At 42.0% G+C, this 16,849-nt stretch overlaps 2 protein-coding genes and 1 pseudogene across 2 annotated transcripts in view; all 3 read left to right on the forward strand.

Moving 5' to 3' along the window:
• Window positions 1-37: 37 nt before the first annotated feature.
• On the forward strand, window positions 38-5,280 carry LOC105912005 (taste receptor type 1 member 1-like). The gene is made up of 6 exons (XM_031565619.1): window positions 38-219; window positions 471-768; window positions 1,468-2,193; window positions 2,830-3,042; window positions 3,269-3,389; window positions 4,346-5,280. The coding sequence occupies exons 1-6, from the start codon at window positions 38-40 to the stop codon at window positions 5,278-5,280; spliced, it is 2,475 nt and encodes an 824-aa protein (XP_031421479.1).
• A 3,282-nt stretch (window positions 5,281-8,562) lies between these two features.
• LOC105912004 lies at window positions 8,563-13,457 on the forward strand (annotated as a pseudogene).
• A 2,566-nt stretch (window positions 13,458-16,023) lies between these two features.
• Window positions 16,024-16,849, forward strand: part of LOC105912003 (taste receptor type 1 member 1-like) — a 3,678-nt gene continuing 2,852 nt past the window's right edge. Inside the window, exons 1-2 of the mRNA XM_031565620.1 lie at window positions 16,024-16,296; window positions 16,727-16,849. The exon at window positions 16,727-16,849 is cut by the window's right edge and continues 609 nt beyond it. Coding sequence (XP_031421480.1) covers window positions 16,039-16,296; window positions 16,727-16,849 — 381 coding nt within the window. The 5' untranslated portion in view covers window positions 16,024-16,038. The remainder of the gene's footprint in view (window positions 16,297-16,726) is intronic.

The raw sequence follows: 16,849 nt of genomic DNA on the forward strand, positions 1-16,849 counted from the left end.
GAGTCTTCAGAGTATCCAACTCTTCAGTGAAGGGACAATGCTGCTGGCTCTCCATTCCTTGTTTGTCATCTCTCTTTTCAATCCTCATTTCTGGGAGTGCTCTTGCCAAGCTTCTGAATTCAACCTTGATGGGGACTACCTGATTGGAGGGCTCTTCCCTGTACACTACACACCGGACATTGCTCAGACAAGAAGACCTGAAGCTGTGAACTGTCTTGAGTGAGTACTGTAAAGTGTTCAGAGCTTAAATATCTGTCTGGAAAGTGTGACAATTAATATGTCCATCAAACAAATGGAGATCTACTGAGGGCATTGAGCTTTGATTCTCCCTCTGCTCTAAACCTCCACCTAAAGTTTTACATTTTCACAAATTGTAAAAAAAAGTATGTCAGAAAATATTCCTAAACTACTATATGGCAAATGCATTTTACAAAAAAACTTCCTCTCTCCATCTCCTCTCTTTTTGCCAGAAAGCCATTGCATTTGCGAGGTTATCATGGCCTCCAGGTAATGAGATTTGCTGTTGAGGAGATCAACAACTCCACCACCCTCCTGCCTAACGTAACCCTCGGTTACCAGCTCTTTGATCACTGCTACGACACAAACAACTTCCCTGCCGTCCTCCAGGTCCTGTCCATTAACAGCTCTGTGACACCGAGGCAGATGTACACCCACTACCACCCTAAAGTTATCGCCTTCATCGGAGCCTTCAGCAGCTCTGAAACTATCACTCTGGCTCCAATGTTCATGATGGACCTGTTTCCAATGGTAATGATTTCATTATATATATATACATGTATTTATATACGTATATATATATATATATATAATATGTATGTATTGTTTGGTATTCTTCATACTTAATGGTAAAGATTTCATTATTTATATATGTGTGTGTATATATATATATATATATATATATATATATAATATGTATGTATTTCTTGGTATTCTTCATACGTCCTTCTCTACAGAAGTAAGGTGTGACACTTTCAGGTTTAAGAATTTAACTTTTGTTGTTTTTTTTTTTTAACTGGCTCTGCTTGCCTGCTTCCTAGCCTGGCGATATTTACAAACGGTTGGGTTCCAATCACTTTGCATTTCACCACCTAAGAATGACATCAGTGCAAGCCTCACCCAGTAGATCTGGTGCAGTGGCTAGTGCCAACTGTGGAGAATGCAGCCTCACCCAGTAGATCTGGTGCCGTGGCTGTGGCTAGTGCCTACTGTGGAGAATGCAGAATTGTCTGTGGGTTAGTTCCCTCAGTGTGAAGACATACAATGGTTTGGCATGTATGTGGTTAAAAAGGTTCCTTGAACTTGAAAGACTTCATAGAGTAGGAAAGGACCTGAAACATCTCTTTTCACCATGAAGTGTTTCCACCCTAAACTGTAAATTGAAATAAAATAAATAAATTGCGATACTAAAACTGTATTTGAAATCCCGTCTTTTGGTTTCCTGTGTAGGTCAGCTACGCAGCCAGCAGCTCCACCCTGAGTGACAAGCTGGTGTATCCGTCCTTCATCAGGACCACACCTAGCAACGAAGATCAGATGGAACTCATCATTCACATCATCAAGCATTACGGTTGGAACTGGGTGGCTTTCATCGGCTCCAAATCTGAATACAGTGAGAATGGCTTTCAGCTGTTTCTCAAACTGATTCCCAGCACTGGCATCTGTTTGGGTTACCAGGAGCTACTTGCTGACACATCACAGCTAAACACAGTGTTTCACAAGATAGACAAGCTCAACATTAATGTCATTATCCTTTTCCTCGAACCACTTTTTGCTGAGGACGTTATCGCCTCAGCTATACGACTCAAATTTCACAATAAAGTTTGGATCGCTAGTGATGCCTGGGCCATGAACCAAGTGTTGCCCAAACTACGAGACATACAGACAATTGGCACCGTCATTGGCGTGACGCCAACAGTCGCGAATCTACCTGGCTTTAATGAGTTCATTTATCAGTCGCGACACAGAAGTGATTCTGTCTACACAGCTGAAGGCTACTGCAATCAGGTTTGTGATAACTGTTCCTCCGTCAGCCCAGAGGAAATCATCAATGAAAACCCCACCTACTCCTTCCCCATTTATTCAGCTGTGTACACCATGGCGATGGCCCTGCACAACGCTCTACAGTGCAACAACTCAGGGTGTGATAAGAGTCGCACAGTCTACCCCTACATGGTAAGGCGTCTCATTTTCTGTGTAGTCTGTGCATCTACTGACCGAAGATTATTGCAGAACTCTCTGAAGTAAAGTGCTACATCTGAAATTATAAAAATCTATGTCGGACATCTGACTATTTAAAACCACTCATAAAACATTAAATATTCTTGAAATATGGTGAAAATATAGTGTCGGTGGTACTCCAAACCAAACCAAAGCCTTCTGTTAAATGTTTTATAAAGTGTTTCTATCCTTGTAAAGTTAATTACATGTATGTAGTAAGGCTTCCAATACTTCATTGAGCTTCCCCCCTCTATCTCCCTGTCTGCCACACCTTTTCTCTTTGTTCCTGTCCCAGGTTGCTCTTTGGCAAATAGACCCTGCCTCTCTGACCTTTGACCCTGCCTCTCTGACCCTGCCTCTCTGACCTCTGACCCTGCCTCTCTGACCCTGCCTCTCTGACTCTGCCTCTCTGACCTTTGACCCTGGCCTCTCCTGGGCTCTGGGCATAGTCTCTGTCCATACAAAGAGAGTTTATCGTCACCATTGTTGCCTGTGTGCTTGCGTTCGTCAGTTCAGGCAATTGTGACTGCTGCGGTACATTAACATAACATTAACTTGAACTCGTCTGAACTCTGTTTGCATCCGTTCTAGCTTCTTCAAGAAATCAGACACTTGCAGTTCCCCTTGAATCAGTTCTTCATATCTTTTGACAACAATTTGGATCCACCAGCACGTTACTCTATCGTGTTCTGGGACACCAGCGTTCACCCTGCGAAGATCTGGCCAATTGGCACATACAGTAACTATCCTGTGGTGAACCTGACTATTTCTAATACAACTCTTCCCTGGCATGGCAATGGAATGGTGAGTGTATGTTCCCTCTGGCTACATCTGGAAAGTCATTGAGAGAGAGAGTCTGAATAGGTGGCAACAGCAACATGTCTTTGCCTTCGCCACCTTTTTTTTTTCGCACTTTGTAATAATAATAATAAGGACAATCACACATATTGGCTGCACACAAAAGATGTTGAGCATGTATTGGATCATGGTTAATGTTGACAGTAAAATTATTGTGTTTTGTTTTTTGAAGGTGCCGTTCTCCAACTGCTCTTTTGAGTGTCGGCCAGGACATGTGAGACAGCAGGATGGTCAGCACAAGTGTTGTTTCTCGTGTGTGCAGTGCTCCACTGACCAGTACGCCAACCACTCAGGTAGAGCAGAATCACCCACTCTAACACACATCAGGCGTCAGCATGAGTGTTGTTTCTCGTGTGTGCAGTGCTCCACTGACCAGTACGCCAACCACTCAGGTAGAGCAGAATCACCCACTCTAACACACATCAGAGGTCAGCATGAGTGTTGTTTCTCGTGTGTGCAGTGCTCCACTGACCAGTATGCCAACCACACAGGTAGAGCTAAACCACACACTCTAACACACATCAGGGGGGCAGATGTGGTAAACAGTTGGGCACGGCTTTTAAAAGAGTTACACTTCTTTATCTGTACATAGCAATACTCACAACTCAATACAGCTCAATGATACAGTTTAGCACATGCTAATTGTTTTAATTCTTTGGATATTACCCCAGTTGCCGTAATTTTGCCCACTCTTGTTTTGACTGTAGTGTGTGAAAATGATTAATGCTAAGATAATATCTGTACACAGCAATACTCAGGCTCAATCATACAGTTTAGCACAATCAATGCTCCAGTAATCAGTATGCCAACTATACAGCTAGAGCAAAATCAATCACTCAAAATAAATGAAAGCTTTAAGTCATACCAGTGACAAATGTCTCTGTTGCTAGCGTATATATATATATATCTGTGCTGTCATTGATCCAAGGGATACACAGCTCAGAGCTGGATACACAGTCTGGAGTTAACTAGAGATGCAGATTCTCTTCATACTGCATATATCTTATTTATTTATATAGTACCACTATACATATGTACATACTCTGCAGCTTACTGCTTTTTTACACTTCTGGTTAGATGCTAAACTGCATTTTGTTGTCTCAGTACTTGTACTCTGTGCAATGACAATAAAGTTGAATCTAATATAATATAATCTCTGCGTGTATATATCCCTCAAAAATAAGAGGACTTCATCTAAGAGTGCACTAAGTTTCTGTTTTCTGCCCTTCCTTGCTGTTTCCTGCCCTAGCTAACATGTACTCTTGCCTGAGGTGTGACAAGGAGGAGTGGTCCGAGGCGGGAAGCACATCGTGCCAGAAACGTTCCGTGGAATACTTCCAGCTCTCCGATGGCTACGCCATTGTTCTCATGGTCTTCGCATCCTCCCTCATGGTCCTGTCTCTGGCGGTGGCGGTGCTGTTTGCGATTCACCGCTCCACACCTGTAGTGCGGTCAGCAGGGGGCAGTATGTGCTTCCTGATGCTGGGCTGCTTGTCTGTGTCCCCCATCGGCGTCTTCTTCTACTTCGGCGAGCCGTCATCTTTCAGCTGCGTCGCTAGGGACATGCTGTACGTCTTCTTCTACACCGTTTGCTTGTCCTGCCTGTTTGTTCGCTCCTTCCAGATCATCTGCATCTTCAAGATGGCCGCGCACTTCCCCAAAGCACATGCATTGTGGGTAAAGTACAGTGGTCAGTGGCTGATGGTGGCTGCCATCTCTCTCCTCCAGCTCCTGCTCTGTAGTATCTGGATGGCCACCAGCCCTCCTGTGCCAATAGAGGACGTATCCTTAGTCAAACACCAGATTGTCCTGAGATGTGTTGTAAGTTATATTACCCCCGTGACACTCACTACTGGATTCATGTGGATCCTCAGTGGCCTCTGTTTCTGTTTCTCCTACATGGGAACAGACCTGCCCAAGAACTACAACGAGGCCAGAGCCATCACGTTCAGCATGCTGCTGTTTTGTCTGAGCTGGGCCATTTTTTACACGGCGGAATTTATGTCCTATAGCACGTCTGCACAGGTGGTCAAGATTGTGGTTGAGCTGAGCAGCTTGTATGGCATCATGTTAAGCTACTTCATCCCAAAGTCCTTCATCATTGTCTTTCAGCCTCTGAAGAACACACAGGAGTATTTCCAAGCTGCGATTCAGAGTTACACACAAACTATTAGTAGAATGTAGGTCATTTTATTAGTTCATATTTCAAATATCTTGTACTTTTTGTTATACACAGTAGTTTGTTAGTGCTGCAGAGTTGCCAACTGTCAAGGCTGGCTTGGCGTGAGATTGGTGACCAAAACAAAGATGGATGAAAACAGGTCTATTTTTGACTTGAGATGCATTGATGTCAATGGAATTTTTGTTCATGCTAGCGTGGGACAGGACATAAAAGCCTTGTCTCTCACCCCAAATGCTTGAGAGTTTGCAACCCTGCTGCAAAATACTGTGAAATACAGTATGTCTCAAATAAATAATATTTAGCACAAACCTTTGCCTAATTAAACCTACTTTGGTTTAGGTCAGATGCAGAACATTTGCACTTGTGGAGTTTTTATATGTGCTTTTAACCTGAGAATTTTAACAGTTTAATCATACTGACCAACTTTCTAATGCAGTGGTTATTGACCACACGCCCCCATGTGCCCAGCTGTGAGAATCCTCTCATTTTCAACAGGGTCTTTTTAAAGTAACACTATGCAACAATTTGACACTTTTTGAGTTATGGTTTTATAGGCAACTAGTTTTGGTATCATCCTGAAATTCATTTTGATAGCATATGGTCACGTGAAGGACAGATAAACACTTGTGTCTTTCCCACTAGCCATCCAGGATATGCCCTATGTAGTTCTGTATACATGGCTGGAATACCCTGCAAATATGGAAGAAAAGCTTTCACAGCATGACATTGCCAGCTATACTGCCAAAAGACACCAGTTAGTGTGTTGGCAAGCTTCTATCAGTGTCAACTGGTCTTTTGGTGGTGTTTGTAAGGTTTTTGCATGCCTTTTAGGTAGTTAGCTTGCTAGTTTTGGAACAGAACTCCTTATTGCTGCTTCAAGTAAAAACCGTGGTAAGACAGTAGTCTGTCTCATGTTGTGTATCTCTTGCTGTAACAGGGGCAGGTCTCCTTTATATCTTCCATGTAACAGCATTGGTCAGTGTCCTGAGGCTCATCTAGTTTTCTACTTCTCCTTATCCTTCCTCTAATGCTATCTCCTCTAACATGTACTTAACTCGCACTTACAGTAGTTACATTCCTGCACTTTTTTATTTCTTATGTAAAATAGTATTTATTGTTACACTAGTTCTATTGCTCATAGCTTGATTGTTCTCTCCTTTGTACGTCGCTTTGGATAAAAGCGTCTGCTAAATGACTAAATGTAAATGTAGTTTTGCCAAGGTTGAAATGTAGACTACTATGTCTCTGATATCAATAAATCGTTTCAAACCTTTCCAGAAGTGTCCTGTTTGAACTATATGCATATAGGTTACAATATTGAGAGGGTAATGTTGATTGAAATTTGATTTAAATTTAAATTTAAAGTGTCATCAAACAGCTTCTGCTTTAGTCATGAACTTTGAGATTTGAGAGTAGAAAATATTAATAATGATAATAATAGTAGTAGCAATACACACTCATAACACCACAACATGAACATACACCTCATGTAAATAATGTGCCTGTGAGGTGGAAGGTAAAGTGTGTGTGTGTGCCAGAAACGTTCCGTGTGTGTGTGTGTGTGTGTGTGTGTGTGTGTGTGTGTGTGTGTGTGTGTGTGTGTGTGTGTGTGTGTGTGTGTGTGTGTGTGTGTGTGTGTGTGTGTGTGTGTGTGTGTGTGTGTGTGTTAATTGGCTAAGGAGGCAGACAGGGATTTTCAAGCACCAAAGATGGATGGATATTCTTCAAAAACGTTCTTCAATGCGCATCATGTATCACAACATACAATCAAATAAGCACTCAATAACTAGTACACATTATATTAAGAAGTGGAAGCTTATAGTAGCTGTCATATACTAGAAAAATGTGTAAGAACGTGAATAACTTCATGTATTTCGTCTTGAGTTGTAAATGGTACTAACATTGTCTCTACCTTGAAGCTAACTTTGACCAAACATTCAAACCAGTCAGATGAAAAGAAAAATATCTCGGAAATTAGTCAAATTAAAATAGTGCCAACACCACAGCAGCAGTTTGCATGTTGGGCACCATGGGGGAAGAAGAGTGTTTGATTTGGTGGTGCTATGCAAAACAGGAAAGGGCATTTCAGGCCAATTCAGGAAAACACCGGACACTCCCAAATGCCACTGTAGGCCATATACATGCCAGTCACCAATCCACTATGTTTTAAACCCAGACTACAGATCCTCAGGTTTTAATCCGTATCGGTATTTATGTTTAATGGTCTAATATGTAATAATTATGCAGAACATGGCATTATTTCTTGAATACAAGATGGAATCTTACAGATCTCTACAGTGCATTATTTCAGGAGGTTTGCTCTTGTCTGCAACTGAATCGAAAAAATCAAATGTTACCAGACCATCTACAGCAGAGATGAGCTCTTAATTTCTTTTTTTACACGCTCCTTATCACCAAAGCAGCCTCAGGTGTTTGAACACGGGAATCCTCAGCAACCTGATTTGGCCATTTTTTTTAGATGTGTTTTTCACTGCCGACTGACGTATGCAAAAGCTTCTGTGTGGCTGGTGTATTTAGCTGCCTAGTGTATTTGGTAGCCATTTAATGATGCATTGAACTGATGAATGCAAATGGGTGCAGGGAAATGCCAGGCGGACACGACCCTTAATCACCTGGAGTCCTCTGGTCCAGCCGCAGCTTCTCAGTGGAAGCATGGAGACGATGCAGCTGCCGGTCGTTACTCTTCTGTTTCTCTTCGGTTTTCCCAATCCTCATTTCTGGGAATGCTCTTGCCAAGCATCCGAATTCAACCTTGATGGAGACTACCTGATTGGAGGACTCTTCCCTCTGCACTACACACCAGATAGAGTTAAGAAAAGAAGACCTGAAGCTGTGAAATGTCTTGAGTGAGTACTTTAAAGTTCGTGTTCCGTGCCTTAAATATCTGTAAATTGTTTGTGTCAACTGAGAGTTCAATTCAACATATACATACAGACTTACTTCTCCCTTTGCCTCAACCATTCCCCTAAAACATAAGTTAAATGAACGTTACATTCTCGCATCAAAACATTCTAGTAGATCATATTGATCTGTACATAATTACTGACTAATGGCAAATACATTTCACACTTCCTTTCACTATCTCTCCTCTTTTGGCAGAAAACTATTTCTCCGAACAGGCCGTCATTGGCTCCAGGTGAAAAATGAATGTAACTTAATCCCTAATCTCTCTCTCTCTCCCTCCCTCTCTCCTTTTATCTCTCTCTCTCTCTTGCTGACTTGACAGAAAGCCATTGCTCCTAACAGGCCGTCATTGGCTCCAGGTGATGAGGTTTGCGGTCGAGGAGATCAACAACTCCACTGTCCTCCTGCCTAACGTCACCCTTGGTTACCAGCTCTTTCATCACTGCTCAGATGCTCACAGTTTCCCTGCCGTCCTCCAGCTCCTCTCGATCAATGGCTCCGTTAAACCCAGACAGGTCTACTACAATTACCTTCCCAAAGTTATAGGTCTTATTGGTGCCTTCAGCAGCCATGAGAGTATAACCCTCGCTCCACTCCTGATGACGGACCTCGTGCCAATGGTAAAGCGTTCAGTCTTTTCACTGTTTTAACTCACTCCAAACAATAGCTTACTCCTTCAGTGCACACAGGCTATGTCATAGAGGGAGACTTTTCCCTCTCTCTCTCCCTCTCCCTCTCCCTCTCTCTCTCTTTCTCTCTCTCTTATCTCTCTTTGTGATGGACCCCGTGCCAATGGTAAAGCGTTCAGTCTTTTCACTGTTTTAACTCACTCCAAACAATAGCTCACTCCTTCAGTGCACACAGGCTATGTCATAGAGGAAGACTTTTCCAGGTTAAAGGTGTTTCTTGTCTCAACTAATCTGTGCACTTCTGTACAGTTCAGAAACGTTCTGTTTATGGAACCTTCTATAACATTTCTGTATTGTCCAGTATTGTTCATACCCTGCAAATGACCTTCTCAATCAATTAACCTTTAGTAGGTGTGGAGGCTTATGGAGTACATGTTTACAAAGTAAAATATTGCTGTAACACATATGTTTACGATATAAAACATGGAAGTTTAAAGAATTGGAATCCTCTGAGAGGTTTTCCTGGATTTAAAAGCAAATATTGCTCAGTGCAGACATGATATATTTTTTCCACAATGTCCAGTATGCATCTTGTGTTCCTTGCTCTTTATTTTAAAATAAGTTGTTCAATACTTGAAGGCTTTAGTGGCAGAGGTAGAACTTATAGAATCAAATGGTATGCACAGTATGTCTGAACTAGTCAGTTTGTGGGTTTGCGGATGTAGACTTTTTCAACTGCAAAGGTGACCGAAAGGTGCTTTGTTAAGTTGCTAGAGTCGTTTGTCAATTCATTTCTTTCTATTCGTTTTCAATTCATTTCTCACCATTAGTGTACAGCTCACCTAGCAGGTCTGGGAACATGGAAAAGTACTTACCCAGTGAAAGAGCAGAACTGTTTTTGGAAAACTACAGAAAAGGGCTAGTTGCTTCAGGGTTAATGCAGATTGAAATTTGACGTTCCCGGAAAAAGTTTCCTTGACTTTGAAAACTGCCCCACGTTTCAGTCGGAATAGGCCTAGAATGTTCATTTTGAGCATGAAGTAGGTCTAAGAAACTCTGAAGGTTGTGTAATACTGACCCAAGATTGATGTTAATTGATGTTCCATCAATTTTTGTTTCCTGTGCAGGTCAGTTATGGAGCTGGCAGTTCCACCCTCAGTGATAAACAGGTGTATCCTTCCTTCGTGAGGACCGTGCCAAGTAACAAAGATCAGATCGAACTCATCATTCGCATCATCAAGCATTTTGGCTGGAACTGGGTGGCTTTCATTGGCTCCGAGTCTGCTTACAGCCAGGATGGCTTACAACTGTTTTACAAACTGATTCAAAACACTGGCATCTGTTTGGCTTACCAAAAGTTACTGTCGCATGACACATCACAGTTAAACACGATATTTAAAAATATAGACAGGCGGAAAACTAATGTCATTATCCTTTTCACTGAACCGCTTTTTGCCGTGAAAATTATCACCTCAGCTATACGACTCAACTTCACCAATAAAGTCTGGATCGGCAGTGATGCCTGGGCCATGAACCAACTGCTGCCCAAAGTCCGGGGACTAAAGACAGTTGGCACCGTCATTGGCGTGACGCCAACAGTTGTGAATCTACCTGGCTTTAATGAGTTCATTTATCAGTCGCGACACAGAAGTGATTCTGTCCACACAGCTGAAGGCTACTGCAATCAGGTTTGTGATAACTGTTCCTCCGTCAGCCCAGAGGATGTCATCAATGAAAACCCCACCTACTCCTTCCCCATTTATTCAGCTGTGTACACCATGGCGACGGCCCTGCACAACGCTCTACAGTGCAACAACTCAGGGTGTGATAAGAGTCGCACAGTCTACCCCTACATGGTAAGGCGTCTCTTGGTTGGATAGATTTTGCTTACATCTTATGAACAGTTCTGCCCAAAGAATCCGTAAAACATCTCAGTTGCCAGCATTTGTCTGGTGTGTGTCTGTGGGCTATGTGGCTATTCTGAAACACTAAAGCAGAACTCTAATATAGATTAGTAAAGATACACCATTTGTGGTACTCCACCAGTGATCATCATAGCTGTTTAATCAGGCGTGCTGTTTTGTGTGCTCTGATTCTAGGTCCTCGAAGAGATAAAACGCTTGCAGTTCCCCTTGAATCAGTTCTTCATATCTTTTGACAAGAATTTGGACCCACCAGCACATTACTCTATCGTGTTCTTGGACACCGACCATCACCCTGCGACGATTCGGCAGATTGGCACATACAGTAACTATCCTATGTCGAACCTGACTATTTTCGACACACCTCTTCACTGGCATGCGGATGGAATGGTGAGTATAAGTGAAGTTGGTCTCCACTTTTGAGGATTGTTGATTGCCTTCTGTTGAGGTCCTGTGGTCTCACGCCGAGGGAGGGTCACACATATTTGTTGCTGGTGCAAGATGTGAGGCATGTTTTCAATGTCGGGGGAAATCATGATTATTGATGATGGTGGTGGTGGTGGTGCGATGACCTTTAAGGTTTCTTTCTGATTAACAGGGAGCTTTTCCTTGCCCTTGTCGCCACTGTGCTTGCTTAAAGGGGAAGCACAGTGCCCTCGAGAATTATTGGCACCCTTAGTGAATATGAGCAAAACAGGCTATCAGCAAAACAGGCTATTCACTGTGTTCTTGGGTCTTTCCATAGTGATGAATGACTAAGGGAATTTGGCCTGTGTCACCTCATATTTATAGCCCAGTGAAACAGGAAGTCATGGTTGACCACTTAAGAGTTCCTATTCAAACAGGTGAACTTAAAAATGTAAAACATGACTGGAAATATACTTCAGTTGGATTTTAATTATAAGATTTTCTAGGGGTGCCAATAATTGAGGCACACATGTTTTGGAGAAAAATATTTATTTATTGTCAAAAAAAAAAAATTCTTTCAATTATTTTACTTCAATGAAAAAGTAAGATTTTTGTGAATATTTTGAGTGAAAGACCAAGAGGATAAACAGTAAAGACATATTTTTTCATAGCCTGTTTTGCTCATATTCACTAAGGGTGCCAATAATTCTGGAGGGCACTGTAGGCCCAGGGCTCTGTAAAGCACCTTGAGAAAATGTTATTGTTTTGGCGCTATATAAATCAAATTGAATTGAATTGAATTGAATTGATTTGAATTGAATTGAATTGAATGTGAATTTGTTTTGAAGGTGCCGTTCTCCAACTGCTCTGTTGAGTGTCGGTCAGGACATGTGAGGCAGCAGGATGGTCAGCATGAGTGTTGTTTCTCGTGTGTGCAGTGCTCCACTGACCAGTATGCCAACCACACAGGTAGGCCAGAGAAAAATCTATCCCTCAAAAAAATCCCAGAGCCAGTTGTGGAGATCTGCTTTCAGTATCATCATCATGATCCCCCCAGCCCCCGGTCTCCACTCCTCCTCTCCTCCCTTCTATTTATGCTACAGTTCAATTATTTGTTTTGTTACAGTTGTAGCAATTGCAGCAGCAGCAGTTTAACAGCAGCAAAGCTAAAAGGAAATAATTAAATACTGCTAGGTCGTCAGGATATCAATTAACAATTCGACTTGAACGTTTAGTGTCCATAATAATAATAGACAATAAATATATAAAAACATGTTTATAAAATATTGTGGTGTGGTTTATATACGGTGCGGTTAGTAGTCGGGAAAATACAGTAAACCTCGTGTAAAACTACACTCATAAGCTGTTTCCTGCTGTTTCATTCCTTCCCCTAGCTAACCTGACCTCCTGTCTGACGTGTGGCAAGTATGAGTGGGCAGGAGCCGGGACAACGTTGTGCCAGAAACGTTCCGTGGAATACCTTCATTTCTCCGATGGTTACGCCATCATCCTCATGGTCCTTGCATCCTCCCTCATGGTCCTGTGTCTGGCGGTGGCGGTGCTGTTTGCGATTCACCGCTCCACACCCGTAGTGCGGTCAGCAGGGCAGCTTCCGCCCTCAACGTCTTCTTCTACTTTGGCAAACCGACGGCTTTCATCTGCATATTCAGGAACGCGTTATATAACTTCTTCTACACCATGTGCTTGTCCTGCATTTTTGTCCGCTCCTTCCAGATCATCTGCATCTTCAAGATGGCCGCCCACTTCCCCAAAGCACATGCATTGTTGGTAAAATACAATGGTCAGTGGCTGGTGGTGGCTGCCATCTCTCTCCTCCAGCTCCTGCTCTGTAGTATCTATATGGCCACTAGCCCTCCTGTGCCAGTGGAATTCACATACTCCTTCCAGCATCAGGTCGTACTGCTCTGTCTTGTAAGTGATAAGACCGGGGCTTCCATCAGTAATGGACTCATGTGGATCCTCAGTGGCCTCTGTTTCTGTTTCTCCTACATGGGAACAGACCTGCCCAAGGACTACAATGAGGCCAAAGCCATTGCTTTTAGTATGGTGTTGTATTATCTGTGCTGGGCCTCTTACATCACAGCATACATGACGTCCCATAGCAAGTACATACAGCTGGTCAAGATTGTGTCTGAGATGGGCTGTTTGTACGGCATCATGTTCAGCTACTTCATACCGAAGTCCTTCATCATTGTCTTTCATCCTCTGAAGAACACACAGGAGTATTTCCAAGCTGCGATTCAGAGTTACACACTAACTATTAGTAGAATATAGATTTGTGTAGGAGGAATAGTAAGATGTACTAATTGAAATGTAGTGGATTCATAGTGAGAATTATGAATTACAAGACTTTATTTCAAACCAACAGTTTCAGCAGTTATTTATGCATACAAAGAATAACTACTTTCTGTGTTTCCTCCATCAATTTCTGCCAGTTTTGGAGTGAAGCTCTAATAACGTTTTGAGTTTAGAAGTTAGCTTATATGTTTTTGGCTGGTGTACAGTGTAATAGAATTATTTCAATTAGTCTCATGTACATTGTATTTGGGCCTATATAATATCTTGTCTTTTCCACTTGTATAAAGCTTTTTCTGTTCAAAGGTCACTTTGATCTTTTATATATATACATATATATAGGCTGTAGGCTGTACTGTAGTAGAGGCCGTGTAAAAACTCCTTCTCTTGCATGTTTTGGTTGTCTTGTCGTTTGTGTCTCCAAAGTGTCAATAAATGCATTGTTGGTCATATTCAAATGGATGTAAAATTGTAATTCTTTCAACAGATTTATTTTTTGGGAGTGAATGAAACTCTGAAACAAATTAAGCGGTCTAAAATATTTAGCATAATATGGAAATGATTGGTTGATTTCTGTTTGTGAAATGTGAAATTTGCAAAACAGGAAAGACTATTTTAATATCACCCAGACCCGACACATCAGACGTCCTTCCTTGACATGTAATGTGTGGTCTTGTCCCACTTACAGCGGACCAAAGGGAACTCATAGTTGTGTGTGACTTCTCTCATTAATCTGAATGCAGGGAGGGTGAGGTTGATGGTAGAAATGGTGTAACTCCTGATTTTACCACACATGTAAATAGTTAATCATATTAATGTGCCATTTAATTTACTAATAGGGGTCAGAGGTCATATCTACAGTTCAACAATATCCTTCAGGCTAGGTGCAGATGTACAGTAGGTCTGCATGTGGCAAAATATAGCTTGCCATAAATACAAAGAAAAGAATCATTCGATCTGATTTCATTTCTAAACTTATAAACGTATAGCTGCTTTAGGCAGCAGGCCTCACTAAGCACAATGATACTTGCAAACAACACTCTCTGAATCACAGACTGCTGTCTTATTTACAGTTATTTATTTAGCAGAAACGTTTACCCAAAGTTACTAACAGCACCGTAGAGATATACAGTTTCATCCATATGTTTGGTCCATGGGTATCGGACCTTGTTCTTAGCTCCTTGAGTTGCTATAAGTCATTCGGCATCTCCATTCCATTCCATTGTGATTTGATCTGGTGACGTATCAGCAATGTTCAACATCCACAGTCCACCAAAATAGTTCCTTGAACAAAAATGGTTCTAGAGTAGTTACCATAACACTACTGTAATTAACACTGGAACCACAGTTGTCCCTCATGTGTTGAAAAAAAGGGTCCGGGGAAAAAAAAGTCCCGGAACAGTTTTTGTGTTCCTGAAATAGCTCTTTAACCAAGTAAACACTATAGAAACACATAAAGTGGTGGATAGCCACCCCACACCAACTACTTTGCTTTTTTCTCTTTGATCTGTTCATTGATTGCTCTGGGCCTCCCTTTGTGAGGCACCTGGGATAAAAGCATCTGTCAAACGACTACATTTAAATAGTTTAAAACAGGATAGAAAAACATGATCAATTACATCATTTCGTCTCACTGCCAGCTGAAGTATGCAAAAGCTCCAACCCAAACTGTGCATTAAGGAAAGTTTAATGATGCGTCAAAATGCAAATGGCGGCAGATCAAAAGCCAGGCACACATGCGGTTTGTGTGTGAATTGCTGTGAGTCTGCTGTGAGTCTTTCCATCTCCATCTCCATCTCGTTCATTGGAAGCATATGGACGATGCAGCTGGCTGTCTTCTTCATGTTCTTCGTCTGTCTTCATAGTCTTCATTTCTGGGAATGCTCCTGCCAATCACCTGAATTCAACCTTGATGGGGACTACCTGATTGGAGGGCTCTTCCCTGTGCACTACGCAGCACACTCCAGCCGACAAAGAAGGCCCGTCGCCGTCAAGTGTAATGAGTGAGTGCTTTAAGTTCACGTTCTCACTTAAAACCTCTGGGAAGTTAAGATGTATCCATGTGGCTTGACTGGCGGTGCAAAGATGCTTAGAGGTGTAAGGTTGTGGGTTTGACCCCCAGGGAGCTTACTGATGAACATGTATCTCTGTACTCTACTGTAAGTGACTTTGGATAAGATAAGTGTCTGCTTAATTAATTCATCTAAGGGATATATATATATATATATAATTGAGATAGTCACTTTGGTTTCTGCTTAATTAATTAATCTAAAGTTTTGCCAGTTGACGGGTCTGTCCAACTTCTGTTCAGTGTTACATTTTTTGACTGACTGCTGATGCATAAACTGCGTCCCTCACACAGCAAACTTAATATGTGTCAATTCATTGACATACGACAAATGAATGTAACCTAATCCTTTTTTTCTCTCTCTCCCTCCCTCTCTCCTTTTATCTATCTATCTATCTATCTATCTATCTATCTATCTATCTATCTATCTATCTATCTCGCTGACTTGACAGAAAGCCATTCTTCCTGACAGGCTATCATTTGCTCCAGGTGATGAGATTTGCCGTTGAGGAGATCAACAACTCCACCACCCTCCTGCCAAATGTCACCCTTGGTTACCAGCTGTTTGATCACTGCTCCAACACTCTGACCTTCCCATCCAGTCTGCAGTTCCTTTCCCACAATGCCTCTGTCAAAGCCAAGGATGACTACTACCTCTACCTGCCTAAAGTCATAGGAGTCACTGGACCCTTGAGTAGCTCTGAGAGTATAACCCTCGCTCCACTCTTCATGACGGACCTCATCCCAATGGTAAAGCATTCAGTCTATTGACCGTTTTAACTCACTCCAAACAATAGCTCCCTCCTTCAGTGCACACAGGCTATGTCATAGAGGGAGACGTTTCCCTCTCTCTCTCCCTCTCCCTCTCTCCCTCTCTCTTTCTCTCTCTAATCTCTCTTCATGACGGACCTCGTGCCCATGGTAAAGCATTCAGTCTATTGACTGTTTTAACTCACTCCAAGCAATAGCTCACTCTTTCAGTGCACACAGGCGATATCATAGAGGGAGACTTTTCCAGGTTAAAGAAGTGCTTTCCTGTCTCAACTAATCTGTGCACTTCTGTAACCTATCATACCGAGAGGCAGAAGTCTACTTGAAGTCTGAGACATTTCTTGTTTTGTATTTAGTTTTGAGAAATATTATGTAATGTCTTCACAATCTTTTTATTTTCTGTTTATAGGTCAATTATGGAGCCTCCAGTAGCGTTTTCAGTGACAAAGGGGTATATCCTTCGTTCATAAGGACCGTACCAAGTAACAAAGATCAGATTCAACTCATCGTCCACATCATAAAGCACTTTGGT

The sequence above is a fragment of the Clupea harengus genome, chromosome 4, assembly GCF_900700415.2.
Source record: "Clupea harengus chromosome 4, Ch_v2.0.2, whole genome shotgun sequence".
Taxonomy (NCBI): Eukaryota; Metazoa; Chordata; class Actinopteri; order Clupeiformes; family Clupeidae; genus Clupea; species Clupea harengus.